Source organism: Melanostigma gelatinosum (genome assembly GCF_949748355.1).
Source record: "Melanostigma gelatinosum genome assembly, chromosome: 2".
NCBI classification, from domain to species: Eukaryota; Metazoa; Chordata; class Actinopteri; order Perciformes; family Zoarcidae; genus Melanostigma; species Melanostigma gelatinosum.
The window spans coordinates 17,476,391-17,493,642 of NC_136635.1; the positions used below are offsets into that span (position 1 = coordinate 17,476,391).

The following is a 17,252-nucleotide window of genomic DNA, read 5'->3' on the forward strand; positions in this document are numbered from 1 at the left end:
TGGTTATCTATACACACAGATTTAACAGTTTTTACATGTCAGAGGGCTTGCATTTAAATGTAGCCTACAACCACCTGGCCATTTAGAGCTGCCGCTATTACACAGCACAGAAGACCAATAGAGCCACCTTTGATTTGGAAGTAAAACATTTGTCTGTTGTCAAGTTGGCTGAAAAGATTATGTAATTTCACTGGAACCTTAATGTATGACAAATATCTTTAAGATTAGCTGTTTTTAGCAACACCAAATCATAGACGTCACAGTGTACAAGTGACAGTAATGCCCTATTTCCTCCATTATCGCAAATTCAAGCCTCTAAAGTATAACAACAAACTTTGGATATGCTGTAGCTCAACAACCGAAGGGAAGGTTCTGTGTCTTACCTTGTCCAAATGGTATGTATGTTCCCTCTGAGAGGTGTGAGAGGAGTTTAAATTGGGTGGAAAAAGTGCGCACTTGTATTCCTTCGGTGGATTAATGGTTAACACCTTCAGATAAACATGCTTAACTACCTTGTTTCCTTCCTGTAAAACCAATGGCCAGTGAGGTTCCACTCCACTGATACGATCGAATGAATATTTATGAGGATGTAAATCGCCTGAACAACATCTCCCTCTTTTCTGTTGCATTCTGCGAAAGACTTTGATTCAGGAATAATGGCGCAGAAGATTTTATCTTATGATGGTTTTATTTTATTTTATTGAAAAAGGAAATCAACGTCAACAAAGAATTTCCAAACAATGTTGAGGTTCACAAGACTTACATAACTTATTGCTTTACTCATACATTCACATCCTGAATTCAATGTTATGGAACAACATAGAAAAACAGTTTTCTCATATCTTTGACGAGTCGGCAATAACTTGGCCGAGGCACGAACCTGCGTACCACATTTCAAGTAAATATGACTCCAGATGACCAAGTATTGTAATTCTTTACCATGTCTTTGAGGATAATGAGATGAAAGTTGCATTTCGCATCATTCATGTTTTGGTACATCAATCTCCTCCAATTAATGAGCGCAACAAAAACCCAACAGCTAGGCAATCAGTGCAACTCATGACAAATAACAAGCCTTTGTGGATTTTTCATACATACACAGTATGACAGCAACATGTTTACTAAGGCAGACAAAAATAAAAACAAAATAAAATAAACGTTTGCAAAGCTTCATGCAGGTTATCACCATTATCATGATATGACTTGAATAGGGTCATTTTTATTAATTAAGTCGGCTCTTTGCATTTCGTTGGTGTCTAAAAAGTAAAAATATATTTCTGTACAGCTCTATTCGTCCTTTAGGGTTAGTGTTAAAACACACACAGCGTCTGGTCTTCAGAGGCCAAAGAAAAAATGTCCGTCTGTCCCGTCTGCTTCTCAGAGAACTGTTAGGTCATGGCAGGACTTTGACTTCTGCCTAAAAGCCATCTTCTTGTTCTTGCGTGCAACCATGCGGCCCAGAAACCGCTTGGCCTTCTTGCCGATGCTCTCTCTGCGCCTGCAGTTGGCCATGCGTCGTGCGTTCTCCTCCTTGCTGTCTTTCCTCAAGCGGATCTGTCTGACGATGCCCTCGAATAGGTCGTGCACATTGTGGTGAAGGGACGCAGATGTCTCGATGAACTTGCAGTCAAATACCACTGCACAGGCGCTTCCCTCTGCGATAAAGAACATATGGAGAAACAACTTTGAGTAGATGCACATGAGAGTGGGAGCTCAAGTAGATTAAGGCTTAAAGATGAAAATGGTAACCCTATAGTGATCATAGTTGTTAAACTTAGTTTCATGAAATATAGGCCTGGCCTGAACCTGAGCAGTCAAGGGAAATATGTGGCCTGCTGTCCCAAAGCCAGTCAAGCCTGACCAGCACTGTCAGATTTGATCATGAAAAGACTCAAGAATAGCTTTTTAGCTTCAAATGATAAATATTAGACTTTTCAACCAAACGTCCTAAACCACTTCCACTGAGCTTAAAAGTTATATTCTCTGAACAAATCGATCATCTGTGGCACATTTTAGGTTCAAAGGTGAGTTAATCATTGTGACCTACCATCTACAGACACCTCTCTGGACCGCACCAGGTCACTCTTGTTGCCCACAAGGATTATGGGAATGTTCTCTGACTGCCTGGCCCGGCGCAACTGAATACGCAGCTCTGACGCCTTCTCAAAGCTTGATTTGTCTGTCACTGAATACACGATGATGTAGGCGTCTCCCATTGTCATGCACTGATCCTGCAGCCACAGGCTGTTATCCTTCAGGAGAGAAACACCAGGTTTAGCATCAAACATGGCTGATCCCATCTTTTCCGAATGTAATATTCATGAATCAATATAAATGGAGCAAAAATAATAAATAACTCACCTGTTCCCAGATGTCATACAACACAATGGATGCCTCTTCTTCATCCACCACGATAGATCTGTCATAAGTGTTCCCTGAGGAAAAAAACAATGAAATATTATACACACTGACAGAGAAGGGAAAACACATCTCAACAGACATGTTTGTTGCTACTTTTCTTCACACTGATTTTAGCACTTTTTTTCTTTTGTCTTTGATGCAGAAACCAGTCAAGTCAGACTTGACCAACCAGTCAGAAAGCCACTATAGCCTTTGATATTTTCCCTTCACATTATGCGATTGGATGTGATTCAGACAGCTGTACTACTGAGGGCAGGGCTGGAGCCTCGTTGTAGATGGAAATAGCAATAATCAATGCATGTACACTCATGCAAATAGTTCAGCTTTTTTGATTTGGAAAGCTTATAGGGATTTTATATTATTCTCAAAAAATACACATCTTCATAAGTGGTGTTGCTTATTTTAAGCTTATGGGTAAAATAATTAAAAAAGTAGAAAGTGGCCTCCAGAGTTTTGATGCTTAATATCATGAACATTCATTCATTAAACATTCCATCTCCAAGCATGAGTAATTGCATCGTGTGTTCAGTATTTAGTTAACTAATTATTACATATCTCCATGGACAATAGGGGGTGTGGTGGTGGTGGGGTTGCTATGGTTGATGACTCATTCTCAGCATCACCGTTTACCTGCTTCATCCCAGTCGTGACCAGCCTCCTCAACCCCTCCGAAGACGCGCGCGAGGCTGGACTTGCCAACGCCGTGCTCCCCGAGGAGAACCACCTTGTACACCGGGGATTCCGCTTCGCTGCTGGTGGAGATGACGGAGTCGGAGGAGTCCGACGCGCAGCTATCTCGGTGCTGCTCGTTCGGGGAGTAGGACGTGCAGCGCAGGAGGTTGGAAAGCTCGTCCGTCTGCCCAGTCTGTGGCAGCGTGGCGCGCAGGTCCCGGTCGTCCACGGGCATGCTTCTCCTGTGTAGGTTTGGTAGATTCATGGGGAACGGCACGCTTCCTCTTCTCCTGCCCATGTTCCGCAATTGGTCACCCTTGTTCAAAGTCATCGTGCTTGTACTGAGGATCTGTGGATAAGTGTGACATGCGTAAATCTGTGCTCTTAATCACATGGGAAAAACACAGGGAAAAACAGTAAAAGTCGATATAGAGATATAGTGAAGGATAATACCACACGCCTAGGTCATGTTGTAAAATGTAAACATATATTTGTCTGTGTAGCCTAAGAAAATATTACATTTTCTATTTCTGAAATTTCTCGACTCAGCATAAAACGCCTACAACTAAAGCTTAAATTTAGGTATCAAAGATACTTACTGGCAATATTGAATCCAACGAGGGAAATCCAATAATCCTTGGATTGAAGAGTTGTAGCCGAAAAAGCGGTTTTGTTTGAGTCTGATCAGAGGCGCTGCTCGGGATATTTATATAGGTCTAGGAGTGACGTCGGCAGGGATTCGCCCCAGAAAAGCACGTCTCCGTTTATTATAGTGGTGCGTAATGGCACCATCATACAGAGGAGGGGGTGTCTGACTGAAAGAGCTGAGGAATCTCCCTTCCGCATCGCCAAATGGAGAGCTCTGAGGGGGCGGACAGAGATGAATCCTCGAAGCGGAAAAGCCCACTTAAAGCTAGAGCGATGTGAATATTTAATGTTAATTTGGGAGATACATTGAGAGACGGTGGAAGGATATCCACATAATGTGTATAGCGTAATGAGGTTTTTGCGGATATGGAATGTCTTGTTTTGTTCAGTGTGTATCTGTTTCAGAGCCTCATGGTCGCTGCAAGGTGGAGGTCAATGCCATAATCATACAGTATCATGGGAATTTCATTTTAATATTTGGCATTGATTCCGTGGCACCCTTAACACCTGAATTCATTTTTGTGCATAGAAGTCAAAAAAATGAAATAATTTGGCATGAAAATGCAAGGAGCACAGACAAATTCTACACACGGCATGTATTTATCATTCATACCTATCTTTCCATTCACCACCTTGCTGTCTGAAATATGAAATGAAATGAATGGCTGCCACATAACCATGATTGTGTGCACGTGCAGTTGTAATTATTCAGAGCTGCTCGGCCTGCTCTATACCAGCAACCCTTGGTTTTGCTGATCCATGCCTTATGGGAATAATGCAAATATGCTTTCAATTTAAAACATCAAGGCTGTGTAACACATTGATCGAGGCAAATCTCGTTATGCTGTCCTAAAGGAGCTCAAATCACTCCAGATCAGTTTGTTTTTTGTTTTTACTGCTGCATATGTTTTGTATCCATCATCTTTTTTCATATATTTTCCTGCAGACTATTATTGTATATTCTGTTTTAAAGACTCTGCATGGTGTGTTGCTGCCCTCTTGTGGCTCTAGGTCTTATACTACAGTTGAATATTTTAAATTCATGTCCAGTAAACATGTATTTTCTGCTTTGTTCCTTTGAGAAATGTAAATAGAGAACAAAAACAAACAAATCAGTAGTTTTGATATAAATATGAATGCTACTGAATTTCCTTTTTAATTATGTATCCTTGTAAATATTTTTCAGAAGCTGTCTTAGATTTGTACTTGTTTTTCCTCCAAAATCCACCCATGCAAATCTGCATTGAGTGCAAATTGATGACGCATTTTTGCTTTTTTATGTCTTTGACGTCATTGAATTTAATTTAAATGAAATGTTTCGATTATCTCTGTCTGTGTGTTATTTTATTCTGTATTTGGATAGCTTCCACATACTGTTTTTTCCTGGGGTCCAGATATTGATTTAGATTTGTACCCACGTAAAAAAGCTAATTGAATGATTGTCTGGACATGTTTTGCTTTCTTCAAATATTCCAGGTGACAGCTTGTAGAAATGCTGCTGTAAATAGTGTGAGGATTGTGACCACACACTTCCAGGCAATTATCATATTATTTTAAGGGGATTATTCAGTGTGGTTGCAGTTGACTGATCACTGCTAATGTGGATTGCCTTTGCTGTGTAAATTATTCTTAAAAGGGAAATGATGTCACCACCTAATGGCCATGAGCAACACAATGAGTATAAATTATAGTCCGACCGATTTTTCAGGCCGATATTGATATCAATATGTGGTTGTGTTTTTTTACAGTTGAAAAAACAACATTGCTCTCTGATGGAAAAAGTATGTCAAGCTGACACTGTTTCTAAATTACCTTCAGCCTACAGTTTGAAATTTCGTGTTATTTAACAGCCATACACTAATGTATTTGCAATAGGCTAATATTGGTCAATACATCAGCCTCTAATATATATAACAAACTACACCAAGATAAACATTTACATTTGGTCATTTTCGAAATGTTTATATTCATATTTAATTTAATAGTCTTAAGTAATTACTGACCCTTTCTGGGGGACAAATAGGACAGTATAGAGAAAATGACCTTCGTAAAGCTTACACACATTATTTGTTGGGACTTGGCCAAACGTATTGACTCAACCTTTGGGTAAATTGGGTAAGCCTTAGTCATTTCTAGTTGTGGTATATTGGATTTAATTGCATCATTTGAGGGTATATATTCCACACTGTATGGTTGTTCAAATGGTCTCTAGGGGGTAGTAAATAACAAGTAGCTTTTTGTGGTAATCTGCTGGTGAATAATATATTCTCTTTGCAGGCAGTGCCAGTAAAATATGTCTGTGTGCTGTGGACAGTCCTGTTTTACTTCATTGAAAAGGCATTTAAACATGCTGCACTACGATGATGGTCCATCCGGACTGATCGTGTATGTTCCTATAATACATCCATGGTATAAGATCAGGGAACCGGAAGCCAACCCCTCTAACGTGACATTACGCATGCGCATGTTTCTCGTGTCTTCGACCTCTACTACAAACCGGTGAGAGCTAACCTCGTCTGTCACGATCTGTGTGTGTGAGTTAAACATTTAAACGTGCTGCTTGTGTTTAACTCGGTGTTTTTGTAGCTCTACAAGCCGCAGCACTGCTCAGCTCGTCTGCTTTTTAAACTAGCCTGCTTTTGAGCGACATTGTTCGATTTGCAGCTAATCTTGACCTTACTTATGCGTGTGTCCACGTAACTTTGTACACTTTGATCCTTCTTACTTAGCACACTAGTTACAGAGGCAACCGACTGAATCGTTTTAATGTTTCTCTTTCTATCGACAGCAGACTGAATCAACGCCAGTTCCTTTGGTTGACCTGACCACTACGTCCCGTCGTCATGTATGCCTGTGCTAAGTTCGTCTCCACGCCCTCTCTGGTGAGTAAGTCTGCCTGAATGGATGGAGGTAAACGCGTTCATGTATTCTGCCTGTGTGCATAATCGTGAAAGTGTGCAAAAAGCTGCCAGTCGGTGGCATTCAGGGCAAACTACCAAAGCTTTAATTCGTCTTGCTAACGCTAGCATGAAGCTACGTAGCCGTCTTTGACCCTCTGCTAAAGTCGGCTAACAGTCCGTGATCACACCTGCAAGGACGTCCTTGTTTTGAACACCATCAAGGCAAAGCTCAGCCTCACGGTATCCTCGTGAGAAACACCTTTCCAGCTTTTGAAGCTAATCTGAATCAGTAGAGTATCAAAGGATATCATTTTGTTAATTGAGAAGCAGCCATACTCTCGTTAAAAACGGACCACAATGGGTCACTGTTGGCGTTTACCATAACCAGTTGTGTTAATGCTGTTCCTCAGGTAACCGTACTGTACTTACGTACACATTTTAAGATACTGAACTTCACTTGAGTACTTCACTATATTTCAGAGTGAAATATTGTACTTTACTTCATTTCATTTATTCAAGAGCTGTTACTTTTCAAATCAAGATTTTACATACAATACATTGTCATTTACAAACTATGACCTATTATGGCAGATTAAACTAAGTAACTTAAAATGAACTCCACCTTGACCAAAAGCAACATTTAACAACTGCTTACACATAAATATGTCAAAAATAATGATCCAGTAATATTACGTATAACACTGACAGTAGCAGCTTAACATTATGAGTATTTTTACTTTAGTAAACATTTGAATGCCGGGTCACAATTCTTCCACCTCTGACCATATTTAGTCGAATGTATTGTAGATGAATACACATGCTTTTAATTCTGTCTTGAGCAGAGTATTCTGAGCAAGTTTAAAGCTATACAGACGGATGTCAATATAACATGCTGGTAGAGCATCTTACCAGTGCCCGACTCAACTAAATGTCTTTTCTTTTTTTTCTTTCTTCATACAGATCCGTGCTGGATCTCGGGTACTGTACAGACCACTCTCAGCAGCAGTCGTCTCAGATGCCAGGAAAGCTGAGGTAAGCAGCTATTTGTGCTGGGAATTATAACTGATTAATTTACTTTGAGTGTTCACAGAGGATGGGCACTCTGTGAAACTCTCCGAAGCTATCACAACTCCATCGCTCTCCTTAGCTAGTCCCATTACCTTATCTCACACACATACAGTGACGAAACAAATAATAACAAAGCATGCATTTAAGTGCAGGTTGATTTAACATGTTTCCTATTGAAGAATACTATTAGATGTTTTCTTGTCAGCAAAAGAAATGCTGACATTTGCATCAAAAGTCAACTTTAGCTAGCTATCCGTTGTGGCTAACACAAGCTAAATATAGGTTGCTACCATTGTAACAAATGCAATGCCAATTCTGCATCACAATGCAACATTTCCTTAACCTTTTTTTTTTTTAAAGCTGCACCTATGTTCACGTGTGTTTACTTTAATCAAGTACATAGTAGAGACGGATTCAGTCAAAGTTTGGCTGAGCATGTTTAGTAGGGGTGTAACGGTTCACAAAATTCACGGTTTGGTTGGGTACGATACAGTGGAGCCACGGTTCGGTACGGTAGAAAACTATACATGCCAGAGAAATGTACTTTATTTTAATATATATGTATTCATTACAACTAACATCATAAAGTTATTCTTTGACTTTGAACAATGATGGAACTATACCTGAGTGACCCATCTTCTGGGGTGTCTTCTTAGCAACACATAAGCATAAAAAACAAAAACTGCTCCTTAATGTTATGTAGTATTGTTACTTACATCTTGCTTACGTCTTGTATTGTTACTTACATCTTGCAAAAGAGATTTTTAATCTTAATGGGACTACCTGGTTAAATAAAGGTTTTTAAAATTGTATTTATTTATATTTATTTTAATTTTTTTTATTCAAACTTATTCGGTTCGTCATTCGTACCGAACCATGAGCCTCGTACCGAACGGTTCAATACGAATACGCGTACCGTTCCACCCCTAATGTTTAGTATTCCAAAGCTGATCCGACCTGCAAACCTCAGCAGCTAATGAGGTAACAGAAGTGACTGACATTGAGCAGCAACACTTGTGAACCCTTGCTGATATTTTATAGTTGTTTTCTTGCCAGGAAAATATCAGTGAGCTTTTACATATTTGAGAAATAAAAGTTGAGTGCTGCTCTCTGATCCTCTACTGTTTTGTTCTAACCTCCCTTATGTTTGTGTGTTTCAATCTGCTTCACTCCTGGCACCACAGAGCACTGTAGCCTCCCAGCAGCAGGTGGCAGTGCGGGGTTTCCAGACTAGTGCTGTGAGCCGTGACATCGACACTGCTGCAAAGTTCATTGGAGCAGGAGCTGCCACAGTGGGAGTGGCTGGATCTGGAGCTGGAATTGGAACGGTGTTCGGTAGCCTTATTATCGGATATGCCAGGTAAATTAAACACTTCTGCTATCTTAGGACATCTTCACTGACTGACATTAGATGGTTTGTTTATAGTGATATTTATGAAACTATCAGAGGTACACTTGATTCCAAATATTTGCATGGTCAAAAAATGTATTTAATTTAAATTTTAAGTGTAAAAATATATTCAACATGGTCGAGGATCATTGATAGAATTCTTTTGTAACCTGTATCGGGGCCTTCACGGGGAACCTTGGAAGACACTGGGATTGTCAGCTGCCTGAAACGTCGTGGCAGATGTATTTTTAACATTGTGTACCTCCAATGTGTCTCAGCTGCCTCTCTCTCTCAACAGGAACCCCTCTCTGAAGCAGCAGCTGTTCTCTTATGCCATCTTGGGCTTCGCTCTCTCTGAAGCTATGGGTCTTTTCTGTCTGATGGTTGCATTCCTTATCCTGTTCGCCATGTAAACCAGTTGGGCATTTGCTGCAAAGGGATACATCACAATGTTAATAAAAATTAGCAGTTTGAGATGCCCTTGAATGGTACGATACTGTCAGCTTATCGTGGCGCTCATGCGTGTTCGTTGGTGTTTCTTAAAGCTAAAGATTGTTTATGTAAGAAACTCTGGCAGACCCAAATCAGTTCAAATGATAATTTTGCCATTCTATTGTATATTTCATCAAATGTTTTGTTAAACATGCAACCAATAACATAAGTAAAATGTTTAATTCATCATGTTTGTTTTTGTACATTTGTAAACAGTATGGGGTTATTTTTTATGTTTAAAAGTTGCAGACATGAGGCAGCTGTCAAATTTAAGAACGATATTTACCTTTTGCAGCCATGATTGCGGTATACGTCAGTTATGTCGATTTGGTGTGTTCAATTTGACTGAAGACTGTTGTATTCCTTCACCCAGCTGCAATCAGAAGGGCTTGGCAGCTCAGGGTCGAGTACTAAAGCTCTGCTGCAGACATTGGCCTGATAGGTGACCCACTTAGTGGGTTTCTCTAGCACAGTCCTTGCGTGTGGGATGTTCTGACCTTGCGTGTGGGATGCTGAGACTGTTTCGCCCTGTAAGTGCAGTGGAAAATTGGGGGTGGCGGCACAGGTGCTTGGATCCAGCTCGTTAACCACATTATGAGCCCCTGTGTATCTTAAGATGCCACCTGTACCAACAGCAAATGTAATGTAAATGTGGCCACAGCCAGAACAACGTCGGTGTTTACAGTACGAGAAGTAATTGCACCTTCTTGCAACCTTTCTGAATAGCATCTGACACATGCAGGAGCAAACGTGTGTCTGCTTCCTCTTCAGAACAGGCACCATATGCAGAAAAGTAATAAGGAGAATGTCTATGGCTGTAGTTTATAGGCTTACCACCACCACTAGAAAGCTGCATACAAACTGGCTTAAGAGTGGAAGAACAGCAATACCAAATTCAAACTTGTTTTGTGAGCGAAATATTATCAAACACTCAGGAAGTGGGGGTTTCAGGTGAAAATGCACGTAAACTAGCATGCTAGCTTTCGGTTAGCTAAAGTGACAGCGTGCCAAATAACTTAATTCTGTCTTCTACGTTCTCTTTCCTAATGTCAGTCAGTTGAAATAGAAGCGCTTGTTTTCTCAAATGAGGTCAAACAAATGACAGTCATGACATTACAATGAAACGTTTGGGTTTAAATAATTCTGCAGATGTGAAAGTTAAGTTTTCTATCTTTAAGCCTGGAGACAAACATAGTTGGTGAAATTTCATGTTTATCTGAACAAAATTGCAATTCAGGCAAAGATATACATGATTATAATGGTGAGGCAAAAACACAAACTGGAAAAATGAAAGGTCACCAGTGGTCCGATACAAATTGGCTCCATGTCTTAATTACATTGTTGAGTATCTGGGGGACCACCACAATGTTTTGAAGAACTGAATAACGTGACAAAATAACACAAATTAGACAAAAGAAAAAAAACATTTATTACACAAACAGCGACATTTCTTTTTCCCATTAAGCACCTCTTGAAGTCTGATTTAAAGAGGCATTTACGAACTGCGGTCAAGTGGTCCGTCATCCGCAGAACGTTGGTCACGTCAGCCGGCGCTTGAACTGTAATGCTCGTCTATTCGTGGTGCTACGGTACGATAAAAGGTGTAAAGTTTTTCTTTTGTTTTACAATTTGTTGCTTCTCCGCTGTTTGCATATGCAGTCGGATCAGCATCTATTTTTGTTCCTTCTGTAAGAAAGCATATTCAAAGAAAGTGATATCAAAGATGATGTCAAATATAGGGAAATTATGAATATCAAAACGCCATTTGAGCTGACTTTACATCAAATTCTCTCAAAAACTGTACAGTAATATTTTCTAGAAATATTCATGTACATAGTGAGGGTCATTAACAAGAATCCTTTGAAATATTGACATAACCTCGTAAGGATTAATTTTTATAAAATGTCATATATAGGGAAATTATGAATATCAAAATGTCATTTGAGCTGAATTTACATCAAATTGTCTCAAAAACGGTACAGTGATATTTTATGACAATATTCATGTACATAGTGAGGGTCCTCATAAACAAGAATCAAGTGAAATATTGACATAACCTCTTAAGGATACTTTTTTTTTTAAATGTCAAATATGGGGAAATTATGAATATCAAAATGTCATTTGAGCTGACTTTACATCTATTTTTTTCAAAAACTGTACAGTTACATTAAATTACATTTGACATGGAGATATATGGGGTCAACATGAATAGAACTCCAACGAAAATTGTAGCTAACCAATGAAGGAAATGTTTTTTTAGAGATCAAAGATTATTATTAGGGAATATTATAATTTTCGAATCCTTTTTCAATTAAAGAGTATACTGCAGTGTAATTTCAGATTTTATTATTGTTATATTTCACTTAATGTACAAAATGACGTTGTTTTTGACTTGTTATATCAAATTGGACAAATTATTGATGAAATATAGGTCTATTTCCGGCTATCTTTTTGGGCTATCCAAGCACCACGAATAGACGAGCATTACATTTCAAGTGCTGGCTGACGTGACCGAGGTTCCGCGGATGACGGACCACTTGACCGCAGTATTTAAGAAGCGTGGGTGTTTTATACACCAACCAGCACAACCTACCTAAACAATAAATGACTGACTCGGAGACAACAACAAAAGTCAGCTGTTTTTCAGGTGGAACTACAGAACGACAGACAGAGTTGAGGGAGGACGGTTTTGAGAAGCGTACGCATGTGTGCCCGAGGTTTATGCATGGGTGTGTTAAGAGAGCAACAACAGTTCGGACATGTCAATTAGCCAGTAAAAAAAAAAGATAACCGAATGTCTAAATATATGTTCTCAATACACCAGTCTTCCAGTACGTGGAGGATAACTAGTTTAAAAACTAAGAAGCCGTCACCTCCGTGGTGTTTGTGGTCGGTTAACTGTCACTCTGGTCCTGCGGTTGTTTTACAACCGAACGAGCGACAAGGAGCACTCAATAACCAGGTAAACATACTTTTATTCGTATGATAAAATGTATTTATTGTCTCAGTGTCTGGTTCTGACAGCAGCCACTTCCTGTCCCAGCTCCTGTCACATTGAGTGCACAGGTGAAGTGTTTATTGGGAACTTAGTTATGCTGTTTAGTAATTTTGACTCAAAATGTATTTGCTGAATTTATGATGAAACATTTGGATAAGCTAAGTTGTTCACAGTATTGCTCATTTTGTTGTTGGTATTGTTTATATTTTAGATGTGTTTCTACGATGCTGTATTACATGAAAGCTATGCTCAACTGCCTTTCTTTTTGGACCTGATGCAAATGTTAACTAATCCTGTATGGATGATGGAGCCCCCATGTACATTTAGCCAATAACACTGTACAACCAAACATGTCTGTAATCCTTAATAACGGGACATATTTTACACTTCATGTCCACCAGGGGTAGCGAGTGAATAAGACAAAATACAGCAGCTTTTTCCAGCCATGTGTTCAGGAACATGAAGGGAAAGTCCACCTTAAACTAGAATGCACATTTTAGCTCTTCCAGTGGTTTTGTAACAGTAAGACCATTAAAATGTAAAGTAGAATATCAAGACTTGAATTATTTATTCCAACAGGGCATATCGTGTCATTTGATGTGTACTCTTGATATTTAGGTCCAAGGGGTTTTTACACGATTAGGACTTTGACAGTTTTAATTCTGAAAATGTCCCATTGAAACTGTGTTATGCTGTCAGAGTTCACTTTAAGGATGCTGCCTACTTCCGTGCTGCTCTAGGATTTATCTCCAGATGACATTTTCACTGCAGTCTTTTTGTAACAGGTAACAAAAAGACACAAAAAAGCAAGATCTTCATGTCTGCCAGTACTGGGCTGTTTTGACCAGCAGTACAGTCAGGAGCTTGGAGACCTGTGGGCATCTGCGAGGTATAGATTTCTTTCTGAAATAATTATTGGAGCATACACACAGACAGGCTTTGTACCAATCCTTCACCCGGATTGCTTTTCTCTTGCAGAGCAGTGCTCCTGGACCCTCGCTCTTGGCAGTATGGGGTCATGCTCAACCGCTTCAGCACTGTGACCGGCATCACGCAGATCCTACAATCACAGGGCTTTTCCATGTTGCTTTGTAACAGCCCCTCAACAGTGTCACATTCAAAATACCAAGCAGGAAAAGACTCTCTGTTGCCACCTGACCACATCTCCAAGTGCCCTCCTAATGACTCCCACCTCCAACCTGACGGCACCTCTCGTGCGCTCGGTCAAGATCTTCAATCAGAGCCTTCGCTCAGTTCGTCCCGTCCTACACTACAGTGTTACATCCATCCATGTCCACTGCGGTTTCCCTCTCAGGCTCACCGGCCTGGCCAGCTGAAGCAGTACTACCTCCTGAATGCTGCCTCCCTGCTGCCAGTGCTGGCTTTGAAAGTCAGAGACGGGGAGAAGGTTTTGGATCTTTGCTCTGCCCCTGGGGGCAAAGCCGTTGCCATAATGCAATGTGCCACCCCAGGTAAAACGAGCACTTTAACAGGACTTTGCAAACTTTTATTTTATTTTATTTTCATCATAGAAAGAGGTATAAGAAAGTTGATTTAGTACAGTTGAAGATAAAATAAAGTTAATCTAAATTATACACTTCTGAGTCTGTAATTGTTTGGCAACAAGAGCTTTTCGCTAAAACATCTTGTTGAAGTATGTTCAGCTTTGCTCTTAGATCTATATTGTGTACTTTGCATGTAAGTTGCCGCAGTTGAATCTAAATATAATGTTGGCCTGCTGTGAATAGCCTATTTGTCTTGATTACAGTTTACAAGTACGGTAATGCTGCCTTGCTTGTGTTCCAGCACTTCTCTGCTGCAATGAACCAGACCCTCACAGACGGGACTGGCTGGCCAAAACCCTTGAGTCTTTCTTGTCTCAGTCGCTCACCAGCAGAGTGATTGTGTCCGCACAGGATGGACGATCTTTTGTGAACAGTGAGGCAGGAACATATGACAAGGTGGGGCCCAGTGAGGGTCATGTTTATGTCAGCATGCGGCTGCTTTTTGCTTCAGTGTTCAGCACATAGAGGTGGTTAGAAATGAATGAGAACAGCAAGCCTTTGAATAGAAGCTAGTAAGCCCAGCGGAAGAGAAGACAAGACAATTCAATAAGAATAGGAGTCATGAAGAGGCAGACAAATGGCCGGAAGTTCAAAGGACTCAAAGTGACTGATAATGGACTTAAATATATTGAAAAAAATGGAAGGCGCAGAATGAAAAGGTTACATTTTCTTACTACTTGCCTTTTGCTTTTCTTCTTTAATCCTTTCTGTTTCTCCCTGCAATTACGCTCTCGAGCTCTCCGACTCTGAACTGCTCACATTTCTTCCTCTATGTGTTGCAGGTTTTAGTCGATGCTCCATGTTCTAATGACAGGAGCTGGTTGTATTGTGGCAGCCAACAGGGGGAACAGAGACTGAAGGAAAGGGCCAGGCTGCCTGCACTCCAGGCTCAACTGCTTAGGTAAATCCAATCCCCAACATAGAAAAGTGTCTGCTATTGTGTTACCGTTGTGGCGCCCTTCTATCGTCCTACACATTATTACTTAGAATACAGGACATTACCGTTAATGTCGGAGGGTGGACTGAAACATAACATTGTTTTAGTTCAGATGAGCAGTTGTGAATCATTTCCATGCACTGTACAGTTGCACACAAAGTAAACACTATATAGAACATGTAATTACAAACAGTGCTGTAGAGTGAAATTACATTGGGTTGAATTGCACGGTTTGCAGTGTCAATTCAGTACTTTAACATATGAATGTCCAAGCAACGGAAAACAAGAGTTCCCTGGAGGCTGATGCGTATGTGGTCAAATTGCAAATATATTAGTCAAAAGATATTCAAATGATTTGCTGTGGGAGGAGAAACTTGACATATACAGTATATTGAGGGTTGCAACTTAATTTTAGCCAGCTTTGTAGAATATTTTTAAATGTTAATTGAGATTCTCAGAAGCGTACAGAACTGGAGTTATCTTTTCTTTTTTTTTCTTTTTTACTTCCACGCATTCTTCTTACTTCTTCCTTTTCAAAACATGACTCCTTCATTACCCACAATGCAACTCTACACTTTAGTAAGAGATTTGTAAAGTCATTAGGGATTAATGTAGTCTCGAGCCGCCAGCCTCAACCAGAGATCAGGAGCAGACTACAGAGGTCTGATCATATCACCATTTTCTTTTTTTTTCTCATTTTCAAACTTGTAGTTTTCACACCTTACTGACGTTTACTCAAGTGACATCCCTCGAGGTAGTTTATCAGACTCTGCACAGCTCCCACAAAAAGTCCTCAAGTCCTGAAAGGAGACTTTGATGTGTAAAATAGGCGGAGTTCTCTTTTGAATTCCCTTGTCATCAAGTGCAGTATTTGTCTACTGTTTGCAGGTCTGCGCTGTCAGCCGTGCGTCCAGGGGGTGTTGTGGTCTATTCAACCTGCACTCTGTCCAGCTTTGAGAACTTTGCCGTGGTTGAGACAGTGCTGAATGACTGTCCTGAGGCCGAACCCGAAGACCTGTGGGAGGAGATTGGCATTCCTTTATCAAAATACTTTACATTTAGGAGCGCTCACCCTGGTCATGGCCAGACTCCTCACAAGCCGTCCCTGCAGCCACAGGATGGCCCCTCGTCCTCTTATCACCACAGACTCGGCATTTTAGTAATTCCTCAGCCGGGCAAGACCTGGGGACCCATGTTTTTGTCTCGGATTAGAAGAAGGAAATAGTGTGCATCCTCCTGTGCAGAAAATATATGTGGAATCAAATTGCTAAACACACACATTTCCGTTGTGTGACTTTTGTTACCTGTAGGTTTAAAGTACCTCCTGGAACTGGTTTGTAACTCAATCACACAAACATACGAATTTGATATGGAGATCTTGTGTTCACAGCTTTTTCTGCTGCCCCCAAATGGCCAAAACAATCAGCAATTGCAGGTTTAATGGTTTTCTTTTAGCTTTTGCGGTCCACCCTCTTTTTATTTATTATGATTTATGATTCATACCTGCAAACTTGTCGCTTTTTGGTGAAATTCGGCATTTTGAATCTAAATATATCATCCACGTGAATCGTGTAGATCCGTAGAGATGTTTTTTGGGGGGGGGGGGGGGGGGGTCAACTGGCCAGCGTTTCACAGATTGGAGTGAGACGAGGAGAAAAGGTGATGTCGTGATCTTCACAATAGAACATCTTTGATGTGTCGAGTCTTGGCCAATCAGCGTTAAGATGTCTACAGCGTCTTCATTTCCCTCCATTAAAGTTTAAGTTCCGTTCTGTACCGTTACAGTTCAGACTTGCTGGGTTAAGGATAACGTACACTGCATGTGAAACTTTGTCGACTGTTAACTTTCGTTATTGCAATTTAGGAAAAGAAACGTAACGTGAATTATCAGAAAACCTGCAAGCAATCATATGCACAGTAGCACGTATTGAGAGTGTTCCGTTTCTGGCCTGGGCATTTGTGGTAAACTGTTTTTGAAAGAAAGCCTCCCGCTGAGAAGTGCAGCTCAGGCTGTCGTTGGATGATTGTATTATAATTAGGGCTGGGCGATATGGCCTAAAAAAAAAATCTCCGATTTTTTTACAAAAAATCCGATTCACGATTTAAATCGATTTTTTCCCCCCAAATTTTTTTGCAGATGACAGAAGCTGTTGAAAACAAT

General features: G+C 40.3%; 3 protein-coding genes across 6 annotated transcripts; 2 read left to right on the forward strand and 1 right to left on the reverse strand.

Moving 5' to 3' along the window:
• Positions 1–696: 696 nt before the first annotated feature.
• Positions 697–3,755, reverse strand: rrad (Ras-related associated with diabetes). The gene is made up of 5 exons (XM_079285008.1): positions 3,693–3,755; positions 3,052–3,442; positions 2,362–2,435; positions 2,048–2,252; positions 697–1,655 (listed from the first exon to the last, which is right to left on the reverse strand). The coding sequence occupies exons 2-5, from the start codon at positions 3,422–3,424 to the stop codon at positions 1,378–1,380; spliced, it is 930 nt and encodes a 309-aa protein (XP_079141134.1). The 5' UTR covers positions 3,425–3,442; positions 3,693–3,755; the 3' UTR covers positions 697–1,377.
• A 2,427-nt stretch (positions 3,756–6,182) lies between these two features.
• Positions 6,183–9,778, forward strand: LOC306791692 (ATP synthase F(0) complex subunit C3, mitochondrial-like). Of its 4 annotated transcripts, none has more exons than XM_079288545.1 (5): positions 6,183–6,240; positions 6,530–6,623; positions 7,602–7,673; positions 8,894–9,069; positions 9,398–9,778. In XM_079288545.1, the coding sequence occupies exons 2-5, from the start codon at positions 6,585–6,587 to the stop codon at positions 9,510–9,512; spliced, it is 402 nt and encodes a 133-aa protein (XP_079144671.1). In that variant the 5' UTR covers positions 6,183–6,240; positions 6,530–6,584; the 3' UTR covers positions 9,513–9,778. The 4 variants fall into 4 exon arrangements, with proteins under 4 accessions (XP_079144671.1, XP_079144673.1, XP_079144670.1 ...); XM_079288547.1 differs by having other exon boundaries at positions 6,201–6,240; positions 6,533–6,623; XM_079288544.1 differs by having other exon boundaries at positions 6,214–6,275.
• A 2,575-nt stretch (positions 9,779–12,353) lies between these two features.
• Positions 12,354–16,710, forward strand: nsun3 (NOP2/Sun RNA methyltransferase 3). The gene is made up of 6 exons (XM_079294635.1): positions 12,354–12,553; positions 13,375–13,478; positions 13,568–14,061; positions 14,396–14,550; positions 14,937–15,055; positions 15,980–16,710. The coding sequence occupies exons 1-6, from the start codon at positions 12,386–12,388 to the stop codon at positions 16,314–16,316; spliced, it is 1,377 nt and encodes a 458-aa protein (XP_079150761.1). The 5' UTR covers positions 12,354–12,385; the 3' UTR covers positions 16,317–16,710.
• The last annotated feature ends 542 nt before the right edge of the window (positions 16,711–17,252 follow it).

What these genes read in the sequence shown, in the direction of transcription:
- nsun3 (XM_079294635.1), top strand. Translation starts at nt 12,386, where the DNA reads ATGTCTAAATATATGTTCTCAATACACCAGTCTTCCAGTACGTGGAGG. An exon ending in GACCTGTGGGCATCTGCGAG is followed by an intron (nt 13,479 to 13,567) that starts GTATAGATTTCT and finishes TTTCTCTTGCAG; the next exon opens with AGCAGTGCTCCTGGACCCTC. An exon ending in CTCCAGGCTCAACTGCTTAG is followed by an intron (nt 15,056 to 15,979) that starts GTAAATCCAATC and finishes TACTGTTTGCAG; the next exon opens with GTCTGCGCTGTCAGCCGTGC.
- rrad (XM_079285008.1), bottom strand. Translation starts at nt 3,424, where the DNA reads ATGACTTTGAACAAGGGTGACCAATTGCGGAACATGGGCAGGAGAAGA. An exon ending in TCACGACTGGGATGAAGCAG is followed by an intron (nt 2,436 to 3,051) that starts GTAAACGGTGAT and finishes TTTTTTCCTCAG; the next exon opens with GGAACACTTATGACAGATCT. An exon ending in CAGAGAGGTGTCTGTAGATG is followed by an intron (nt 1,656 to 2,047) that starts GTAGGTCACAAT and finishes TCTTTATCGCAG; the next exon opens with AGGGAAGCGCCTGTGCAGTG.
- LOC306791692 (XM_079288545.1), top strand. Translation starts at nt 6,585, where the DNA reads ATGTATGCCTGTGCTAAGTTCGTCTCCACGCCCTCTCTG. An exon ending in TCGTCTCCACGCCCTCTCTG is followed by an intron (nt 6,624 to 7,601) that starts GTGAGTAAGTCT and finishes TTCTTCATACAG; the next exon opens with ATCCGTGCTGGATCTCGGGT. An exon ending in CAGATGCCAGGAAAGCTGAG is followed by an intron (nt 7,674 to 8,893) that starts GTAAGCAGCTAT and finishes CTGGCACCACAG; the next exon opens with AGCACTGTAGCCTCCCAGCA.